At 39.1% G+C, this 20801-nt stretch overlaps 3 protein-coding genes across 5 annotated transcripts; all 3 read right to left on the reverse strand.

The window, feature by feature from the left end:
- Positions 1-10643: 10643 nt before the first annotated feature.
- Positions 10644-13244, reverse strand: LOC112275373 (uncharacterized). Of its 3 annotated transcripts, none has more exons than XM_090246186.1 (4): positions 13167-13244; positions 12499-12698; positions 11589-12215; positions 10644-11079 (listed from the first exon to the last, which is right to left on the reverse strand). In XM_090246186.1, the coding sequence occupies exons 2-4, from the start codon at positions 12688-12690 to the stop codon at positions 10984-10986; spliced, it is 915 nt and encodes a 304-aa protein (XP_090102312.1). In that variant the 5' UTR covers positions 12691-12698; positions 13167-13244; the 3' UTR covers positions 10644-10983. The 3 variants fall into 3 exon arrangements, with proteins under 3 accessions (XP_090102312.1, XP_090102313.1, XP_024361471.2); XM_090246187.1 differs by having other exon boundaries at positions 13054-13244; XM_024505703.3 differs by having other exon boundaries at positions 13014-13244.
- An 820-nt stretch (positions 13245-14064) lies between these two features.
- Positions 14065-17376, reverse strand: LOC112274839 (high-affinity nitrate transporter 2.1). The gene is made up of 4 exons (XM_024504640.3): positions 16430-17376; positions 15862-16180; positions 15535-15700; positions 14065-15386 (listed from the first exon to the last, which is right to left on the reverse strand). The coding sequence occupies exons 1-4, from the start codon at positions 16686-16688 to the stop codon at positions 14577-14579; spliced, it is 1554 nt and encodes a 517-aa protein (XP_024360408.1). The 5' UTR covers positions 16689-17376; the 3' UTR covers positions 14065-14576.
- Positions 17377-17517: 141 nt separating this feature from the next.
- Positions 17518-20561, reverse strand: LOC112274840 (uncharacterized). Its single transcript, XM_024504641.3, has 5 exons — positions 20168-20561; positions 19683-19773; positions 19127-19310; positions 18733-18859; positions 17518-18406 (listed from the first exon to the last, which is right to left on the reverse strand). Exons 1-5 carry the CDS (start codon positions 20438-20440, stop codon positions 17639-17641), a joined length of 1443 nt encoding a protein of 480 aa, XP_024360409.1. The 5' UTR covers positions 20441-20561; the 3' UTR covers positions 17518-17638.
- Positions 20562-20801: the final 240 nt, after the last annotated feature.

The raw sequence follows: 20801 nt of genomic DNA on the forward strand, positions 1-20801 counted from the left end.
CTTGATATCTATTATTTGAAACTTATAAAGAATACTATTTGATATGCTTAATAATAGTTAAATTTACAAATATTTTTATTTGATTATTTTTTTAATATTTATTGCAAAAAGTCAAAATTATATTATGTTATATATATATATATATATATATATATATTTGTGCATAAAATTATTTTTTATGATATTTAATATTTTTTAATATATATAATTTCTTTTTTTAAACTAAAAATTTTAAATAAAAACTGCCAATTTTTTTAAAAAGTACAAATAGAATCATATGAAATAAAGTTTATTTAAAAAAAATAAAAATAGGAGAATCATCTCTTAAAACTATAAAAATTATACAGCTTGTATAAGAGTCTATTAAATTTATGATAATGCTTAGTCCATTCTTTGGTGAGTAGAAGAGGCCCTTAGCTAGAGGCACATAGATAGTGGCCAATTCTCACGCAAGTAGGACAGAGGAAGAGAGATTGAGACACAAATGAAGAATTGAGAATGTAGATTGAGATTGGAAACATGAAAACAAGAGAAACAAGGACAAGGGTGCAATGATTCTTCATTCATGATGGCTCAATTTAGAAAAAAATTAGGTCGCTTCATCATTTCGTTATATATATATTATATCTATAATTATTTATAATATATTCATTTATTTAATACTTTTTTAATCAAGTATATATATTATATATATAATATATATATAATATATATATAATATTTTTGATTGTCAATATAAACTCTAATATAATGATAAAAACTATTTCGGATTAAATATCAAAGAAGAGCATTTAAAATAAAAAGCTATAATAATAAAAAGAAATGTATATAATAGTAATATTATTTAATTTAAAAATTTAAGTTTCTATTTATCTATTAAATACGATTACAAACTTTATTCTAATCATTTTAATTTTTTTATAGCAAAAATTCTATAGTGTGTAATAAATTTAATAATATTTTTTTTAGATCTTCTAACAAAATATTTTGTTATTTATTTATTATTAATGTTAATATAATAGAGCTTTAGAACTTATTTTTTAAAAAATAGAATTGTGGATTTTATTTATTTATATACTTTGAGGTAGATTTTTCACTCAAATTTTTAACAAGTTTGTGCCTTGGTTAGTAAGAATCAGACATTGAACAACCAATTCACATAATCAAATGTAAAATTACATGATCCAAAATAGAGTCTAGAGACGTCCTCACAAAGATTGAACTTTCTTATGAACTGCTCAACTTGTCCTAGCCCGCACCAACATTTGACTTGTCAATAATCTCCCTTTGGGGCCTTTCTACATAAATTATTCAATCATCTAACTAAAGAGATATTAACGCATTTAACAAAAAATCTTCATAGAGAGGGTTCTATTGACTTATATAGTCATGTAGAATGAGATGTATGAGAATCATCAAGATTTTGAGGAACTACCTTTTAATTCTTCTTGAGTTAAATCTAATCCATAAATTAATCCTGATTTAATCTTAGGATTTCTTTCCAAAATCCTCATTAATTACATAAACAAGCTTTTAAGTTACTACAATATTGGCACCAACTACTTTAGGCAGTCCCAAGAGTTGTCATATTTTGATGTATTTTAGGCTATTTTTATTTTCTTTTTTTGTTATTATTTCACCCCTACAATTTGATACATATTTCATTCCATCTTACTTTTAAAGTATATCATCCATATTTAAATAGAATAATTTCTATAAAAAATAGTATTATATAAATCTTTTCAAAAATTTATAAATAATTATTGATGTCTTTTTTATTATCTTATATTATAACCAACTTATGCTTAATTATTGTGATTGTTGTACATAAAGTTTACCTAAAATAAAATATTCTTAAACAAGATTAATTTTAAAAAATCTAAAATTTCTCTCTCTTTCTTGCTCAAATATATATTATTAAAATTTTTTTAGTATAAAATCACTCACTAAAAAATTATCACTTATATACGTGTAAGTGTATATAGCTATATATATATATATATATTTTTCTTTCACATAGTGTCACGGACATATGCATGAAAGCCAGTAATTACATATATAAATAGGTAGAAGTAAGTAAAAGTAGGTAAAAGTAAGTTAATTCTATAGTATTTGGTATGGTAGCTTCCTATAAGCTTCATAGATGCTGCTTTGACTTTATAGGTGTCTTTAATTGACTTTTTGGGATTAGAAACGTGGTCAACAAGTTGGCTATGTGCCACACATGTTGTTAGCTTAAAGACCAAGCTAACTATGTGGCCCACACATAGAAAATCTTACCTTGTAAGTCAAGGCATGTGTTCTACAAAGTCAACATATATTGGAGGTCCTATAGAATGTCATCACATAGCGCCTAGTAAGATAGTATATATAGAGACAAGAGTGAAGCGTTCTTCACTCTTGTCAACTCCTTTCTTGCTTCCAATCTAGTTTCAAGGGTCTATAGTTTTCTTGGCTTTTGGCAATAGTCATTCTAGTTTCTTTCTTAACACACATATCAAGTTATTTCTATTTTTTCATCTTTCTTTGAAAGAAGTCTCACTTGCTAATTTGTCTTTATCATACTCTTGTCCCTGATAGATTGACAAGAGTACACTTACAATATCAGAGCTTTGTCTAAACTTGATTAGGAATGGATTACTCTTTTTTCTTGATAAGATATAAGCATATTAAAAGTTGTGGATTACACTCTTCTAAACTGATATTGTCCTTAATATTTTCTTTGTTCTCAAGTCCTCTCTTCTATTTAACTTGAGCGATATTAGACATCTTCTCTTTTCTAAGTATTATCATAGCAGAACTTGCTAAAATAAAGAGTGCAATGGTACAAATGCCACAGCAATTGAAGAAATTAATGCTTGCGATGCATCAACTCAATTTACCACCACAAGGAGCAACAAAATTGGCAGGAAGTGAAGATATAGAAATGATTGAAGCTGCTTCAACATCTGCACCAAATCATGTCCCTTCTCTTATGGTAGAACGCCCTTGTAGTATTACAGAATCAAGAATTGTCCTACCCGAGAAGTTTGATATTACCAAATCAAAGTTTAGAGGATTTATCAATCAAGTACAACTTGTGATTGAACTTCAACCCCAAAGCTATCCAACTCCAAGATCACAAGTTAGATTGATTGGTATGCTTCTTTCAGGTTGAGCATTATCATGGTTTTTATCTTTTCTTGAACGATGAGATCCAATATTGGATAATCTAGAGGCTTTTTTAGTAGAGTTTTGATCCATGTATAGAAAACATGATGCAATTTGTGTTGCAATCAATAAGATCCGTATTTTATGACAAGGCAATCAATCAATAATATTATATGCTTCACAATTTTAACAACTTGCAACTGATATCAAGTGGAATGATACTACTTTCATTAGCCAATTTCTCTATGGATTACAATATGAGGTAAAAAAATTAATGCTCAACTTACCTGATTCTCAAACATTGAGTCAAGCAATTGACTTTGTTGTGAAGTACGACAATCATCTTTTTGAATTCTGATATGAAAACCATACAAGTGAACCTCAACGTTACTATAATTCAATAGCAACACCAACACCTCCTCAACACATACATTCGAAAGTAGAGGATATGCAAATTGATGTAGTATGTTTCAAACCTCTTACTGAGTAAGAAAAGACTCATCGTCGTTAGGAAGGATTGTACTTATTTTATAGATAACCTAAGCACACTACTCAACATTATGCAAAGAAGCGACGCAATTATAAAATGAGGAGTATGGTGATCAAAGGAAATAGCATGTCGAAAAACGAATTTGTCTAGCTACAATAGGGACCATGCGGCTGGAATCTTGTACAATGCCTAGTGAAGATCCTATCCTCTCCTCAGAACCCTCTCCATGTTTTATGATAAATGTTATTCTAGGACCTAAACATCTCAAAGCCTCTCCCTTGCTAGATTCAAGAGCCTCAACATGTTTCTTAGATGAAAAATTTACTAAAAGACATAACATATTTTTAATAAAGAAAACTAAATCTGTTCATATAGAAGTCATACATGGTCATCTGTTGTCTTCAAGAGATATTACTCATGAAATCCTTCCTATAGAAATAGCAACTAATGGTCATAGTAGCTTTGTAATATTTAATATCATTAGATCTCCTTCTAATCCAGTCATTTTAGGTTTATCATGGCTAGAAAAATATAATCCTAAAATAGATTGAACTTCTCGTAGTCTTGATTTTTCTGAAAGTATAACTAAGAGTGTAGGTAATGAAGTAGAAAGTCATAAGTCTAGTATAATTAAATCTATATTTATAGGTACAAGTACTTTCTTGCATGCTACAAAAGAAGGATCATCTTGTGTCATTTATGCCATACTTGTTTCCACTAGTGGAAAGACTTCAAGTCACATTCTAAGCCAATATCAAGATTTTGAAGATGTATTTGAGAAAAAGAATGCAGACACTCTTCTAAAACATTGTTTCTGTGATTGCTCAATTGACCTTCAAGAAGGAGCACAACCGCCATTTGGACCAATCTACAATTTATCTCAAAATGAGTTGGCTGAACTCAAGGAGTATATTGAAGAGAATTTGACCAAGAAATTCATATGCCATTCCAAATCTCCAACAGAAGCTCTAATTTTATTTGTGAAGAAAAAAGATGGATCATTGCGGATGTATGTTGATTATCAAGGACTCACCAAAATCACTATCAAAAATAGGTACCTGCTATCTTTGATATCTAGACTCCTTGATTACTTGAATCAAGCTAAGATCTATACAAAAATAGATCTATGGGGAGCATATAATTTGGTATGCATAAAAAAAAAAAAAAATGATGAATGGAAGACTGCGTTTCGAACAAGGTATGGACATTTTGAATACAATGTCATGCCTTTTGAACTTACAAATGCATCAGTAATATTCCAACATCTAATGAATGATGTCTTTCAGGAGTTTTTAGATGATTTTGTTGTCTGTTACCTAGACGACATCATAATCTATTCTAAGAACTTAGAAGAACATGAACTTCATGTTTGCCAAGTATTGTAAAAACTAAGAGATGCAAGACTCTATGCCAAGATAGAAAAGTATGTATTTCACACTACTCAAGTCGACTTCTTAGGATACATCATTTCAAATGATGGACTTATGATGGATCCTATGAAAGTTCAAACTATTATGGATTGGAAGATCTCCAAAACGGTAAGAGATGTCTAATACTTTTTGAGATTTGCCAACTACTATCGGATCTTCATCAAAGACTTCTCTCAAGTTGCAACTACACTTATACGTTTGACTTGCAAAGACAAACTTCAATAGAATCAAGAAGCAAAAGTAGTATTTTGAAGCTTTGAAGACAGCCTTTGTTTCTGCACCAATCTTGTATCGCGTCGATTTTTCTAAGCCATTTTTTTTAGAAACAGACGCATCAGACTTTGCTTTGGGTGCCGTATTGTCACAAATGGGAATAGATAATAAACTTCACCTAATAGCTTTTCATTCCAAAAAATTTTCAGCAGCCAAGATCCAACTATGAGATCCACGATAAAGAACTTCTTGCAATCGTGGATTCGTTTCAAAAATAGTTCCATTATCTAGAAGGTCCTTCTAGCCCAATCACCGTGTATATGAATCACAAGAACCTTGAATATTTTATGTCAACACATGTTTTGAATCGTCGCCAAGCCCGTTGGAGTAGGTCTTTGTCAAGATTTGAATTCAAGATCACTTATCGACCATGAAAACAACAAGGTTTGTCAGACGCACTCTCTAGACGATCTTACCTTGCACCAAAAGAAGGAGATGCTACTTTTGATCAACAACAAATAATTCTCTTGAAGCTAGAGCATCTTCATCTTCGAGCAATGAAATCAATACTAACTGCTCATTCAACTTTCATTAAGCAAATTCAGTCAAGTATGTCTTTTGATCCTCTTATTTGTGATATTAAGGAAAATCCTTCAAAGTCTCATAATACTTCTAAGTTTGAATTCAAGAAGAATCTACTATATTTTGAGGGACACCTATATGTTCTAGAAGGTGAAGCTCAATTACGTGTTCTTCAAGCTCATCATGACTTTCTATCAGCAAGACATTTTAGGTACAATAAAACTTTGGAACTAATATCTAAGGACTTTTGGTGGCCACAAATGTAGAAAGCAGTCAAAGATTTTGTACAATCTTGTGATGTTTGCTCGAGATAAAAAAACTCCTCGTCATCGACTTTATGGACTTTTTCAGCCATTATTCATTCCAGAACAACCATAGTCTTCTATCTCTATGGATTTCACCACGGATCTCCTAATTTTAGATTCTTATGACTGTATATTCGTGATATTAGATTATTTTACGAAGATGGCATATTTTGTACCATGTACAAAATCTATCACAGGTGAAGAAACAGCTAAGCTCTTTCTTGATAATATCTATCGCTATCATGGATTATCCAAGGATATTATATCAGATAGAGAAACTCAATTTGTATCAAGATTTTGGCAAACTCTTTTCAAGATTCTAAAAGTGGATATAAAACTATCTTCGACATTCCATCCTTAAAATGATGGACAAATGGAGCGTATTAATCAAGTTTTGGAGTTATATTTAAGATGTACTATTAAGTACCAACAAGATGATTGGACAACTCTTTTGCCATTGACAGAGTTTGCTAACAATAACACGGTACATTCTTCTATAAAATAAACACCTTTCTTTGTCAATTATGGTTATCATCCACGACTTGATACTTTTGACTTTTCAAAAGTTGATAATCCTACTGCGAAAGATTGAGCAATTCATTTGTCAAAACTATATGCAACGATGAAGGTGTAGTTAAAAGAAGCTCAAGAATAACAAAAGGTCAATGCGAATGTCTATCAAAAGGAACAACTACCATTCCACATGGGTGATAAGGTATGGTTACTTCATTGCAATATCAAGACCACTTGTCCTTGTGACAAGTTGGACTATCGAAGGCTTGTGCCATTTTCTATTTCTACACAAATCAATCTAATTGCATATCGTTTACATCTACTGGAGTCAATGAAAATCCATCCAATATTCCACGTATCTCTTCTTGAACCATACAAGACAGTGGACATATCAAGAAGAAAACAAGCTGCACCTCCTTCTATAGAAGTAGACAATAATGAAGAGTTTAAAGTGGAAGAAGTCTTAGATTCAAGGTGACGACAAAATAAATTAGAATATCTTATCCATTGGCATGGATAGAATATTAGTGAATGCACATGTGAGCCAATAAAGAATCTTATAAATGCAGCAAAGGTGGTAGAGACTTTTCATCGATGACATCCATCAAAATGAAGATGAAAACCTTCTTTATAAAAGAAACAAGATCTAGGCAAGATAACATTCTACTTTCAATCCTTATTTGTAGCTTCTTTGTAGTTGTGACGCTTAGAAAATAGAAAAACAAAAATAAGCGGATTCGACTCAAAAGCCTTTATTTGCTAACTTATCAAACGAGACATTACGATTGTCACATCCTTCAAGTCGACGTAATCGAGATAAAGATCTTCAAGAATGACATGTTTTTCCTTGAATAGATGGCGAGATACTACGCATTTGGTATCACGACCTTGGAAGGGACTCCCGATGTTTGGTGATTTTACTAGAGGTAGAAACAACTCCTGATGGTGTTTTAAATGTTTTATTCAAAGGAAGTTATAAAGGCCTCAACAATGACCAAATAATTGGGTGGTCTTCCCACCTTAGTATGGGACACTACCGATGGTTGAGAGGCCCTATCAATCATCTTCGAAGAGAATAAAGATCAGAGTATGTGGCGAATACAATTAGTCGCATCATAGATTTTCTCAACATATGATTACCACTTCTTGTGGAACTCGTCCCTAAAAAGGGGGGTAATGTCACGGACATACGCATGTAAGCTAGTAATTACAAGTATAAATAGGTAGAAATAAGTAAGAGTAAGTAAAAGTAAGTTAATTCTATAATATTTGATATGATAGCTTTCTAGAAGCTTTATAGACATTACTTTGACTTTATAGGCATCTTTAATTGACTTTTTGGGATTAGAAACGTGGTCAACAAGTTGGCTATGTGCCACACATGTTGTTAGCTTAAAGACCAAGTTAACTATGTGGCCCACACATAGAAAAACTTGCCTTGTAAATCAAGGCATGTGTTCTACAAAGTCAACATATATTGGAGGTCCTATAGAACGTTGCCACGTAGTCCCTAGTAAGATAATATATATAGAGACAAGAATGAAGCCTTCTTCACTCTTGTCAATTCCTTTCTTGCTTCTAATCTAATTTCAAGGGTCTATAGTTTTCTTGGCTTTTGGCAATAGTCATTCTAGTTTCTTTCTTAATACACATATCAAGTTATTTCTATTTTGTCATCTTTCTTTGAAAGAAGTCTCACTTGTTAATTTGTCTTTATCATGCTCTTGACCTTGACACATATGTGTTGTTATATGTCAAAACTTAAATTTTTTAATAATATTCATTTATTTTTTATTACATTTTTTATCTTATATTTTATAAGTTTAATTTTAATAATTATATTATATTTAATACTATTATGATATCAAATTAGTTCAAAGATTTTTAAAACCTTTAAGAGTAGAATTATTTATATATTTCTATAATAATTCTTGATATTTATTTAATTAAAGCCATCATTTATTCAAAAAAAATATATATATATATATATATATATCTATATATATTCTATAAATATGTTAAAATATTAAAAATACTTCTATATGATTAATAATAGTAAATCTATCCTCAAATGTAATAAAGTATCATTTTTTTTTTTAAAAAAAATAGTCAAATTCTAAAGCCCAAATTGCTTGTTGCATAAATTTTGGCACATCCCTTTTTGAGCATATTTTGCCTTCTCTTTTGTTAATTTCTATGTTTGTAACACCTTAATGGGAACCATGGTAGCAAAGCCTCCCAATGGATAGTTTTAGAGGTTACTAGGAATCTTTGGAAGCTACATTACTACTATGTCAGAAGCAATGTTTATCACCACTAAGATAGAATATATATAGATATATCTATATAATATATATATATATATATATATATCTATATATATTCTATATATCTATATATATTCTATATATATATATCTATATATAAGTTGTCTTTTTTGGTTTTATAATTGGATGTGCATCCAAGTTGCATCTACTGACAAGATGGCAACATTTGTGTCCATGTTAGTGTTAATAGATTGCTTTGTGGACAATGGCCTTTCTTTTTGCTGTTTCCTCCTCTGAAAACCCATTTCTTAAACACCATTTTGAGCGTAGCAGAGTTCCGTGGTGAAATTTGAAGCTCTGGTTGTCGAAGCAGTGAGAACGCTGCAGTAGATGTTGCACCACAAAGCTCCATCGACTGATCACCAGGAAAAGAACACGGTCTTTGCTGTGAAGCGATTGATAATGACGACTTGAATGATGGATATGTTGTTAACCTACCCAAACCCTAGTTGTAGCAGTCAGCACGAACAGTCTTGCTCTCGGTGCACAGAACAATCTCGTACAAGACCGGAGAGAAAGGGTTGAAAGATCTGGCTGGATTGCTTGGTTACTGTCACTGATCGCGATACAATCTTCTTAGGATTCAATATCTGATGCTGTTGAAATAGACTTTTCTTAAACTTTCCTGTGAATGTGAAGTAGTTTCGGCAGGATCGTCGGCCGTGGTGGACGCGATCACGGCGTTCAGATGAGAAGTGGCTGGGCTTAGTGCTGGTGATCAGGTTAGAGGAGTTGCTTCGATTGGGCTTGAGCCAATCATGTTGGGTTCAGGAACAGGATAAGGTTTTCGTGACCAATCGCTTGTGCATTATTCCTATCATACAATCCGGATTAGTTTCATGTTTTCCGATGTGGACACATTCGCGAAACTGACTTCGTAAAGAATACAGAATAGGACAGTACTCTTGACAAGTTGAAAATTTGCGCCATCTGCTGCAACCAGTGTCGTGTTCGACTTGAATTTTGTATCAGATTGCATGATCTATTCGCAGCATTCATGAACGGTCAGCATTCTAACTGACTGATACACTAGAAAACAAACGCATGCATACGCGTCGAATCCTGCTGGATGTGCCAGTTACCGTGGTTTGGTTGTGCTGCAGCTGGCACGCGTTCTTTGGTGATAAGAAATGTGAAATGATGTGCCGACCGGAGCAGCAGAACTTGTCCAGTCATTTCTCCAGATGGAAAGGTTTCCGGTAAGTTTACAGATCATTAAGAGAATGATTCGAATTGAAACGTAATATGTGTACAATGAAACGAAGTGGCCAAATGACACGTCCCATCCTTTCTTCTCTGAAGTACTATCATTTCCTTTTCTATCGTTGAAAAAGGTCGCTCTATTTACTGTTCAGAATGTCGATTAGTGATCCTCCTCGTTTTCTGCATATGAAGATGGTGGGTTGCGCTTACTATCAGTGATGTCCACATCACAGAGAATTGATGGAATTAACAGTTAGATAGGAGAGTCCAGCTTAACGTTGCCAATGGACATTCATTAGAGAAATTTGTGAAAACTGTAGGTTGGTCATAAAACCTCATCTTGATGCTGCACATCCTCACACATTACGTAATACATACAGTAGCAATGGCGAAGTGATCAAATATTTCCATAGAACAGAACAGCTAAATGTGATGCTTGAGAAAAATCAATTAACTGTTACAAACATGTACAAACCGTCGAACACGTCGCAACGATGAGTCGCACTGCGAAGACTGGAAGACAACAATGATCCATCTATTGGTCACTTCACAAACAGCTATGTGCAGGCCCGCATGAGCTTTTTACAAAAGAAACAACTCACGTCAGTACCCGATGAATTGGTTCATCAGGTGCTTTCCCAAAACTCTACTCCAACTCATATATCTACTCAGACCCGCGGCCTTGCTCTACCCAGAAGGCAGAGGTACAGTACAGTCCCATGGTCTACAGGTGCTCGTCCTTAAGCTACCTAAAAAGAACCATTAAATCCTTACTTAGTGGCCACTGGGATGGTGATGATGTCTCCAGCATCCAGAGCGTCTCCAACAATAATGCCATTAGCAGCCTTTAACGACTCTACTGAGACCTGTTGCAAAATAAAATGGAAGTTAGAAACTGATAATGCACACACCAAGCTGGAGTACCTGAACGGGCATGAAAATTTCCAAGTCAAAGAACATTCCCCTATTTCTCAATCACGAAGGCGGAGATAGATGATGACAGATTACAATTCTCATGAGGATAGATATTCAGTATTTGCTAGTTCGCGTGCGTATTTTGGTCGCTCTTTTTTCTTCCCTATTTGTATTCAGCCACATCACATTTCGCAATCACAGATAGTTACCAGCTCCCACTCTCTTTGGAAGAGACCGGCAATTACCAGTGAAAACTGATGTGACACGCACTACATGATGATGGAGGAGAAGAACGAGAGGATATTGAAATTCAAGATTATGAGCATGATGAAGAGCCATAGAAGAAAAAATAAGGCAAACGCAGCTATTCCATCTCATTGGGGAAGGCGCCCTATGATAACAATCTTGTTTGAACATACTTCCCGAGAAACTTCAACAGGTTTCGATAAGAGACGCTTACATTGTACTTCCGAGACAAGCCCCACAGTGTGTCACCCTTTTGGATGGTAACCTGCTTGCCATCAATCCTCTTCTTTGCGTCTACGCCTTTACCGTAAAGGTCCCTTCCAGCTTCTTGCACCTTCTCTTTCTTGTCCTGAGTGAATCCCTTAACATTGTTGCCGGCATCCTTCAAAGCGCCCTTGGATTCCCTGCCCTTCTCCTCCACTGATCCTTTCAGACTCTTAGATTTGTCCTCAAATGTGCCCTTAACATCATTAGCTTCGTTCCTGGCCTTACCAAAGAAGCCTCGTGTCTGCTGCTTTGCTTCATTGGCCTTGCTCTCAACTTCGTTCTTCGCTCCCCACCCCCTGTTCTCCGCATCATTTCTAGCGGACCGAGCCTTGTCATCAATCTGGGCGGCCTTGTCTTTCACGTAGCCCTTCCCTTCTTGAGCCTTATCCTTGACGTATTCCTTTCCTTCCTGAGCCTTATCCTCTGTCACGTGAGCACCTCTGCTGAAGGTATCCTGCACCTTGTGGCCTACATCCTCAAGCTTGTGAACCAAGTTACCAGCAGCATCCCTTATCCCTCCCTTGGCCTGAGATGCCTTATAGTCAGCGGCATCTTTCGCTTCTTGGGATTTGCTCTGCAAAAAATGTAACTATGTCTGATTCAGCACGCAAACTTAAGCATTGAGAAAAACACGAGTACTCTGTACGGATTCGACATAATAGAGCGCTATGAGAATTCCCACAAAAGCTGATATCAAATGTAAAAATATTTTCTTCAAGCAATACTGTCGATCACAGCTACGCGTAAATTAATGCTTATATGAACTAAAAGCACTAACATGCGCGTGGTAGACGATCAACCTCATGTGGGCTCAACTTGCAGAGAAAGTGCCCCTTCTAAAACCAAAAACAATTTACCTTTGTGGTATCAAATGCATTCGAAGCATCCTTCTTGATTCCCATCTCCGTGTTTACGAGAGGATGATCCTTTCTGCTAAATGTCTTGTACAAACCCCATGCAACGCCTGTTGCCACGACAACACCAGCCACTTTAATGATGATCTTGTTCTCATCATTATTCTTTCCACCCTTGGGACCTCCGCTAGACATATTGATGGCTGCATATCAAACACAAGTAACAAGATTTAGTATCGCTTCCAATGAATACAAGCTCCAGATCATCACACAGACATGCACACTACGACATAGACTATATAATCACCGCCTATACTAATAATAAAACCCACTCCAGCGCACACAAGACCGCGCGTTTCCTCGGTCCATGCTACCCAGCTCGGATCACACCAACTCCCAAGAATACCCTCGCCCCGCTGAGAAACCGCAGAATCGCTCAAGTAAGCTACGCTACGTCGCAAAGACCATACACCACCCATTTTCAGACAAACTCAAGCCTATAGCAAATATACACCCACCCGCTACACAAATGTTTCGAGCACCAGGGCAGAAACCTACGCGGAAAAGAAACGCCAACAAAAAAAATCTCTCAAACCCAAGATACACCACCAAGAGTCTAATGAATGCACACCTAACACCGAAATACGACGGTGCGCAGCGAGAACACTCACCTTATTGATCAGAACGGCTATGTGGTGCAGCAGACGGCGGTGTGAAGCGAGTGTGGAGGTGTGGTGGGGATTGAAGCAAAGGGGTCGAATACAGACGCAGGGGCACAAGATAGTTAAATGTTGATGGTGCAGCGCATGCCGGAGTCGGAAGGGGGAAATTTTACAAGGGGGACTGAAGGACGGTCTTCTTTGCTGCTGCCACGAGTTCATATACCGCCGTGCCGCATGGCACCGCCCTATTGGCCATTTGGATCGCGCATCCGCGGCTGCCCCATCGCGCCCCGTGGTGTCGTGTGAACCCAGCCGCATCCGGTACCGCTCAGAACCGTCATTGTGCCGTAACTCTCTGTGAAGAGTGCCCTTTTTCGGCTCCAGCTCGGTCTCTACCAAGCCCTGTCGAATGAGTGTGGCCCCAGTGAGGCTCACGTTCGGTCGCGCAAAGAGCGGGCACTCAACTTGAATCCAGTCATCTATTGAAGTGGGTTGTGGGTTCCCCAAGTTGGGCCCCTCTTGCAGCAGTTGCGCTTGCGTTAATTGCTGACATAAGCAGTAAATTTGAATGACCCATTCACAATTTTCCTACTCCTCTGATTTCAATTCTCACGACGTTTTCTGTCCAGTTCTTGACGAGGTCTATCGGAAACTCCGATGCTATTCTCGGTAAGCTGCACTCTGGCGGTTTATTATCTAGATGATCGTGCCTTACACAACAGTTTTATTGGTTGACTGATGGAGTAAACATGCATTATGATAAGTTGTTGCTTTGGAAGCGAGTCATCAGATTAGATGATGGAAATTGTGAACCTGCAATTACTGACAACATTCCCCTCATCCCAATCATTCAACATTGATTGTGGCTGATGCGGTCGAGGTATGTGACATCGTCCCAAGACGTATCTGGCAGTTCAAAACTTTGATCATTGAATGGCCAACTGGTGGTCGCGAGAGATGATTACATGTCCCTAATCAGGCCATTCAGAGAATTCTACAAAAACTAAATAAACAGGCTTCGAACCGAATGTGCTAATCGAAATGGGAAAAGACTCCTGTGCTCGCCCAAGCGACCATCCCTAGAGACTAGGGTTCAACGTATTTGCGTTCAAATTGCGACAATTTCCACATCCCTCACGATTGGACGCAAAGGTTTCGTCACGCAAAAGCACTGTGCAAATTTGTCTTTCATAGGTTCCCTATGTCGAACGTGTTGCTAAAGCCACGGTTATGAACCCCTGCCACGATTCGCCAGAGATGATTGATTGTGCCGCTGGCCATTGAAGCATCTCTGAGTGCGAACCATCGTGGAGACCAGAACATGGGTTCGGAGTTTCGCCAAGCAGATGTGCTGCGGCGAATATGAATGAATGTATGTTGTTCTCGTTGTTTGTTCAAACTCTTGATATCGCTTTGATCCTAGTGCGAGTATGACTTCCACATCGAGAGGCCCAGTTCGGCAGGAGGTTGGTCGCCCTCCGGATCGGAAGAGCTGGCACCGGCATGGTTGCCACGCTCACTGCGAGAGTTGGTGGCGAATTTCAAACTTGGCAAATGCAGCCCTTGCTCTTGCTCTTGAGCCGTCCATTCGGAGACATAGTAGTCTTCTTCGGAGGCGCTCTTGGAGGGTGGAAAGAACATACTGCCCCACTGGGGGAACCATATCAATGTTACTAGCAAGGTGCAGCAGACAATCATAATCCCCATGTACACAAGTCCCTCTTCCGTGTGATACGAGGACGATGTGAAAAACAGAGATTGCGTCAACACGGAGCCCACATTCCCTCCTGCCGCAGTCAATCCGATGATCACACCCAGCGACCTCCGAGAGACGAAGGGAACGATTCCAAAAGTAGCTCCACAGGCAGCCTGGACAAAGATAGAGAACAGGATCATGGAAATAATCGCACCGGTTAAGTTGCTCATTTTGCCGAGGATGATGCACAAGAGCCCTCCTAGAGATTGCACAGTCCACAAGAACCACAAGCGGCCGCGCATTCCTAGATAACGTCCGGCAACATCTGAGAGATATCCACCGGCTGGACGCGAGTAGATATTCATCAAACCAGAGGCCGCTGCAATAAGCCCAGCGGTATTGAGGTTCAAATTGAAACGGTCGTAGAAATATTCGGCGATGATGTTGTCGACGGTCAGTTCAACCCCAAAGCTGTAGCCGTAAAGAATGAAAAATATCCACGTTTTGTAACTCGTCGATGCGAAGTACAAGACCTGCCATCATCCTCAATCCGGGATATCAGCAACTGGCATACAAAGTTCAACAAAAGGTCTAAATACTCGTTGGCATCCTGCAGTTCATTTCAAGTTTCAGGCAATGCAGAGATGTAATCAGGTAACAAATGTGGTAATAGTTTCAGACCCTGAGAAATCCTTGCTTGACATCTCCTCCTTGTTTCTGGAGCTGTGCGTGGTCTCCATCGGGAAGATCTTGACCAAGACATAAAACCAGGAGTCCTAAGATAATGTGCATCGATCCCGGTACGAAAAACGCCAGTCTCCATGCTGTGAAATCTGGGTGATGAAAGCTGAATGACATTCACACAGGACATTAATAAGTAAAGCATGTGCCAACAATCAATCGAGGCTAGGCCTACACATTTTACGAAGAAATGACTCACGACATGCGTATAAGAATGCCTGGATGAAGACGTTTAGCCATTTTTCAGTCACACATTAGTGAACTTACCTATCTCGAAACAAGGCGAATATCAGTGGCATCATAATTTGCGTAACGCCGCCTCCGAGATTACCCCACCCGGCAGCAAGGCCATTAACAGTGCCCACAATCTTGCTGGTGAACATGGAGCTCACCCAGTATTCGCACGAGACGAAGGTTGCAAGGGAAAATCCGATGAAGAATCGGCAGATCATAAAGCCCTCAGCATCATCAACAACCCCCATTGAGAACACGGCTGGTGCATTGACCATTATCAGAAATGCAGAGCCGTATCGTGGCCCCACCAGATCGCACACTGTTCCCATCATGAGCCGCGACAAGATCGATCCTGCGAAAGTCACAAACAAAAAAATGAGCCATCTTCAAAACATACTTGAATCGAAGTCAAAACATTCTTAGTAACTGAAGAGAGTCCAATGATGTCGGTTAGACGGTGATTGAACATTACTCATTGTCACCATCAAAAGGCCGATTTCGTTTTCTTAAACTGTTTCATGACACAAACTCAAATCAACGTGTCAAACAACGACTTCCACAATGTAAAGCAATGACGTCGCATTCTCTGTGCATGACTCACCGGAAACAGATGCAACGGCAGCTTGTCCAATGTCAGATTTGGTCATGTTCAGGTTGTCACGGATGATGGGAATGAGTGGCGGCGCCGCGAATGTAGATAGAAAGCAAACAAAGAAGGAGATCCAGGAGAGATGAAACGACCGCATGTGCGGCTGTGCGAAGCTGAACACTTTAACAACTTTGGCCTTGTGCTCGGAATCGACAGGCAGCAAGAACTCGACATCGCCAGAAGCACGCATTGAACCTCCTTTGTCCGCCATGATAGATCTCACCAGTTCAGTTGCAACTTGCTCAGATCTGCACAGCGTCGACGTAAGACTCTGCCAGTGCACCCAGCTCAGGCATCACTGAGATTGCGAACGAGGATAGAAACTAACTCAGCTGTTTTCTACATCAGGCACAAATTCGACAGCGTTATCACCAGTTCCCTGCTGCTTCTCAGATCGTAACTCTACCGACTTTGATGTGGGAATTGAGGAGCATGTGGGAGCGGATTTAGAACTGGCGTTCCAGATGGAACTTGAGAGCTTGATTTATTTGACAGCGTTGAGGGCAACTGCGATCCAAGCTGCTGCAACTCGACGCCGGTTTCTTGTAGGAAGACCAGTGAGGCGGCGGGGGGATGCAACTTGTAAAGACCAAATGCGCATAAATATAGAACTGAGGGCCCTAATGTAATGTACTTGACGTTAGCGCAGTTACTTTACGTGGCGCCTGGTTTGAGACTAAGTTGCGGAGGAACTGGAACAGCCAGTCATATAGTGTGAAATCTGCACTTTGCCAAGCGAGTCGCCAAATTCAAATTCGCATCAATCTATAACAAGTAACATTCGAGGCTATACCGGGTCGAAGCAGCAGGCCACCGATTGATTATCGAAATCACAAACCTAGTCTGCCTCTTCCTATAGTTTTTCCCGTTCCCTTATCATGTGCAAGGCATGAGCGTAGATTTACGATAGGATTTTCTAGTCTGAAATGACTTCTGGACGTGCAGATAAACCCACAAATAGCTGATTCTCCAATGAACTGGCCATTGCATGACTGTGCGGTGAGCACCATATTTTAAGGATGAACTTGAAAAGCAAAAAATGGAGGCAAAAATCACAAGCGTACTGAATAGAAATGACAAATTAGTTCAGTATGATGTCTCCCAATCGTTCATGAACAGATGAATAAGAATGTGGAAAGGACAGGCCATCACAGAGAGCATCTATTTTCTCGACTGGCGACCATCTGCACCGTAATACTGCCTCGTAGTTTCCTTAGAAAATTCGGCAAATGTACAACCATCCTTCCATCGTGATGCCAACAGGGGAATATGCGTCTCTAGATTTGTGGCAACTCCTCCAGCTTCTAGAGCTCGTTCTTGAGCGGTCCCGGGCGGAATAGACAAGCTTCTGTCCCAAGCAGGTTGCAAAAATACCGCCATTGTTTGCCGACTTACGTCTCTGTCCGAAGTGGGTCGCATTACACAGTGCGGTCTTGCAACGAGTTCTCCCCCCGAGAGCAGCTGAGCGGCGTCGCCTACTTGAACTATCAGGTAGTCGGAAGGTATCGATACAGATGTGGTTCGGCTGTGGGCATCCATGACTCGTAGGGATGAGTACCCATCAGGGGGTGCGCATTCTTGCATGCTAAAATTCAAATCCTGCGAGGATGAAGACAACTGTTGTGATCTTGACGAACGAGGTTTCTCCTCTTGAATACTGCGATTGTCGCATGATTGTAGCTGATTGGAATCACCCTCTGATAATTTATGATCAACCTTCCAGTGATCCCCATTTACAGCTGGTTCAGTCCATCTTTTAGTTGCGACATCTGGCTCTGAAGGAACATCCCGGGTGGGTTTAAGAAAGAGAGGTGAAGTTAGAACAGTGAAGATGCCATAGTCGCAGTGCCACTGCTGCCACAGAGTTGAGACCCCGGAATCTGCAGCTGCATTCCAGACTTCTGAGATTCTTGCTTTGCTAGCATTCTTCTGCAAGCACATTAGAACACAAGATCACTCCGACTTCGAAACCGACACAGAAATCTTTACACTTTGGAATCGACTTGGTGATTAAAAGCATGACAGTTCCAAGCGTCGATTACTAACATGGATCATGTCAGTCGTAGAGAAGTCACGGTTTGAGCAATAGTATCCAAATCAAGGGGATTTACCCACCAAATGGGGCAAATGAGGTAAAGAGAACTGCATTAATTTTAAATTGAGATCAAACACGCCGTTCCCTGAACAAGAATGAGAATAAATCTCAGAAATGACCCAGAATTGTGCATCTACGTAAACAGATTAAATGAACTCACATTTTGTTTCTGCGTCTTCGAGTTCTGGAGAGAGCGAAGGATATCTTTCTCCAAAAGAGAGTGATAATGGATGAGTCGACCCTTTGCGGTACCTGACTCGAGAATAGCTTGCTCCAAGCTAGATTCACTAGCCAAAATGAATGGTTCATAACACATAACACCTATAGTCAGACGCTTGATCCTTCATGAGGTGAAAATAGGAAAGCAAACATACTGACACCATATCATACGTATTTGACATTTGTGGAACAGAATTCTGCAACACACATGCGAAACCATGCCCTACGACCTCCTTGCAATTAAATCACTGTCTTATAGATCTATAACTTTGTGTTCGCAAATACGGTTACTAATCAGCGAAGTTAGATCATCTACAATAGTTTACTGAGCTCACCACAGGCCCGCGTGAGACTGATAAGCATCAAAAAGTCGAGCAATCAGCAGCCCCACCCTCACCATGCACATACCCAGCTGTTTAAACAAGTTTCCAAGTTCACTGAAACTGTCTCCATGTGCACACCGCTGAGCCTTCTGATTGTCATAGATATCCTTCGAAATGGACCCAATGTTGTCGAGCTCTGTGTGGCACAATAGGGCACTCTTTATCAACTACCTTCAAAAGCCACTCTTTGTTAACTGCATACAGAAGCCAACGTAGGAAATAGACTGTTCGGCACAGTGAGATCTTGCAACAACTATTGTTAATCAATTGACCTAATAAAGCTTCTATTTATAAACTTAAACCCTAATGGCTTCACAATGGAGTCTTCGTGATCTAAAAGGGCAACCAATAGTTTAAGGCAAATAAGAAAGCAGAATTTTGTCGAAAACCTGAGCTGTTAAAAATGGAAGAGAGGGATCTACTTCGGGGCGTTGAACACGACAGAATGGGTCGTTTCATCCACATGCCCTACTTAATTTCGCTGCGCATGTTGCACATGGCGCCATACCTAGTAGACTTTCGAAGCGAAGTTGGGCTGCAAATGAAGAAACTGGTCGACCTGGATCTTTTAAAGGCACGTCCGTTCCCAACCCGTGCTCCTGCACAAGATAAAAGAATCAAGGACGACCTGCTGACAATAATCTGTGCGACTTTAACAGGACATTCAGAGACACCGAATGACTTCGAAGGAAACAAAATGCGGAAAGACCCAAATCCGCAAACCTCCTGCCCAGAGCGCAATCCCACATGACAGTCATTGCAAGTACCTCATCTACCGACGCTATAGCACTAAAGACCAATAATAAAGCTCGCAAAGCAAAGCAATGGCGTGAAGACTCGGGACATTGGACGGTGAAATCGGATTCCGCTTGGGAATGACAAACAAGACGCTCAGCAGACAACAAATTCTGTTCAATGTGACCCGTTCAACGCTGAGCCATGCCCCAATACTAACAAGCGCACATGGAGGCATGAAGGCGAGGTATTGGGCACCTTCAAAATCGCCGCGCGTTCCGAATTCGGCATGAGAGCAAGCTTCTGGGCGAGGGGAAGAACCTGCTCACGCAATCTTGCATAATTTTCCATGCCCCTCACAGCGACGAATCCCTCCCCAGCTGGTCCCATGGCCTCCACGCAAGCTTTCGCCAGCGAAAACTCTGGTTCCTCATCCAGCTCCAGCGACGCGCCATCGCTGCTGGATTGTTCGAGCTTGGGTTGAGAGGAGCGCGAAATTGATACAAGGAGGTTGTAATCGAGCACAAGCATGGTCGGACGGCGAATCCCGACCCTCAATTGCTTGGGATTTCGAGTGCATGCGGCTTCAGACCCCGGGAAGCATCCAACTGAAGCTTTAGCATGCACAGGAACCAATCTTCTGCTTCCCAATATAAAGGAATTCAGTTAGACTTCCGAGGCTGTTGCAACAAGCACCTACTATTGCAATTATTCATCTTTGGATGAATGAATGTGGAATGTTTTTGTTTTTTTATTTTTTTTTATTTTTATTTTTTTGTATTTGGATGTAATTATATGTGTTTGTGGTTTGGTTGAATCAATAATAGGACATTTGTTGCAATTAGCTACATACTTATGCATGCATCTAAAATGATATATATATATATATATA

Source organism: Physcomitrium patens, chromosome 22 (genome assembly GCF_059467195.1).
Source record: "Physcomitrium patens ecotype Gransden chromosome 22, ASM5946719v1, whole genome shotgun sequence".
Taxonomy (NCBI): domain Eukaryota; kingdom Viridiplantae; phylum Streptophyta; class Bryopsida; order Funariales; family Funariaceae; genus Physcomitrium; species Physcomitrium patens.